General features: G+C 53.5%; 1 protein-coding gene across 1 annotated transcript; it reads left to right on the top strand.

Annotated features, from left to right (window-relative positions):
* The first annotated feature begins 301 nt into the window (after window positions 1-301).
* Window positions 302-1,270, top strand: LOC108642819 (olfactory receptor 14A16-like). Its single transcript, XM_018087234.3, has one exon. The coding sequence runs from the start codon at window positions 302-304 to the stop codon at window positions 1,268-1,270; it is 969 nt and encodes a 322-aa protein (XP_017942723.3).
* Window positions 1,271-2,167: the final 897 nt, after the last annotated feature.

A 2,167-nucleotide genomic window follows, 5' to 3' on the forward strand; every position in this document is an offset into this window, starting at 1 on the left:
AGAAGCTCTTGGATGTATCACGAATACATTTAATTTGAGATCACCCTGCTATCCAAATTCCCTCTCCCAGCAGAATAAGAAGGAGTCCTTGGGAGCCCATCACAGAGTTCCTGCTTCCCATGGTCCCCTCAGCCAGCAAAAGCCAGAGCTCAGGGGAGGGAGCTGCAGGGAGGTCTGAGTGAGGAGAGAGAGCCTGAGAGTGGGGTGGCTGAGACGGGTAATGTTTGGCTGCAGAAGCCTGGTCTAACTCAGCAGTGACTTTTCCTCCTCAACAGATCAAAATACCCTGGGGAAGGAGCAAATGCCCAACAGCAGCTCCATGCCCCAGTTCCTCCTGCTGGCATTCTCAGAGAGGCGGGAGCTGCAGCTCCTGCACTTCTGGCTCTTCCTGGCCATCTCCCTGGCTGCCCTCCTGGCCAACGGCCTCATCCTCAGCACCGTAGCCTGTGACCACCACCTGCACACCCCCATGGGCTTCTTCCTGCTCAACCTCTCCCTCACAGACCTGGGCTGCATCTGCACCACTGTCCCCAAAGCCATGCACAATTCCCTCTGGGACACCACAACCATCTCCTACATGGGATGTGCTGCACAGCTCTTTTTCTTTGCCTTTTTCATCTCAGCAGAGTATTTCCTCCTCACCATCATGTGCTACGACCGCTACGTTGCCATCTGCAAACCCCTGCACTACGGGACCCTCCTGGGCAGCAGAGCTTGTGCCCACATGGCAGCAGCTGCCTGGGCCACTGGCTTTCTCATTGCTCTGCTGCACACAGCCAATACATTTTCCCTGCCCCTGTGCCAGGGCAATGCCCTGGGTCAGTTCTTCTGTGAAATCCCTGCCATCGTCAAGCTCTCCTGCTCACACTCTTACATCAGGGAACTTGGACTTATTGTGGTTAATGCCTGTTTAGCATTTGGTTGTTTCATTTTCATTGTTTTCTCCTATGTGCAGATCTTCAGGGCTGTGCTGAGGATCCCCTGTGAGCAGGGACGGCACAAAGCCTTTTCCATGTGCCTCCCTCACCTGGCTGTGGTCTCCCTGTTCCTCAGCACCTTATTCTTTGCCTACCTGAAGCCCCCCTCTATCTCCTCCCCGTCCCTGGATCTGACCCTGTCAGTTCTGTACTCAGTGGTTCCTCCAACACTGAACCCCTTCATCTACAGCCTGAGGAACCAGGAGCTCAAGGATGCCCTGAGGAAACTGATAACTGGGTGTTTTTCAGAAGCAACAAACTTTCCTTCTTCTGCATGTTATGTACCTCATTAAAGGCCAGTCCTGTTATGGACGTCATTAAAGGCCCACCATATCTTCTCTATTTTTTACTCTTGGTAGGGGTGTTATTTTTGTGTGAATTTGTTCACACCAAAAAATCTTTATATCTATAATTATAGATATAAAGATTATATATATATTTGTATATATATATTTATATATAAACACCATTTTCAATTCTGTGTTTGCCTTTCTAGTAGCCTGGCCCAGAGGCTGTACAAAGTGGCAATTGTACTCACTGTGTGCTTCAACCAAATAAAGAACTCTGCCTTGACTTGTTTGCCTGACATCTTTCCTCTCTGACTTCTCTGCGGCTGCAGGGTCAGGGCCTCTGTGCAGAGCTGGGCCAGAAAAGAGTCCCAGCAGAGCAGCACTGCCAGGGAGCAGCAGCCCTTCTCCTCCATGGCCTCCTCTCCCTTCCCTTCCACACTGCCCTGCAGAGCCCTGTGTTGTTGGAGGCCTCAGTGCTCTGGCAGTCGGTGCCAGTCCTGCTGCAGGACTGTCCAGGGACTGCAGGCAGGGACAGCCACGGGCACTGCTGGCACAGAGCTGACCTCTGCAGCAGCACTGCCATCCTGCAGGGGCATCTCCTCAGGCCAGGGCCTCAAAGCTTCCATCTGCTTTCCACTTTGCTCTCCAGGATGTGCCCAACACAACGCCCTGCAGAGGAAAACAGCAGTGACCAGCACAAGGGGGGAGTGCTCAGGGTGGGGGCACCCAGCAGTGCCCTGGCACAGCCAGCGCCGCTCCCAGCACTGGCCTCTCACCCCAGGCCATTGGGCTTGTTCTTCCCTCCAAGGAGGGACAGCAAATGACCAGCTCAGGAGTCCATGTTTGCCCTGCATGGACAAGACATGCCCCTGTGTCACAGCTTGGGGCTGGGGGGGGAAG

This window comes from Manacus vitellinus, unplaced genomic scaffold (assembly GCF_001715985.3).
Source record: "Manacus vitellinus isolate BGI_N305 unplaced genomic scaffold, ASM171598v3 ctg7180002433900_pilon, whole genome shotgun sequence".
NCBI classification, from domain to species: domain Eukaryota; kingdom Metazoa; phylum Chordata; class Aves; order Passeriformes; family Pipridae; genus Manacus; species Manacus vitellinus.

Coding starts and splice junctions, on each gene's coding strand:
- LOC108642819 (XM_018087234.3), top strand. CDS start 302: ATGCCCAACAGCAGCTCCATGCCCCAGTTCCTCCTGCTGGCATTCTCA.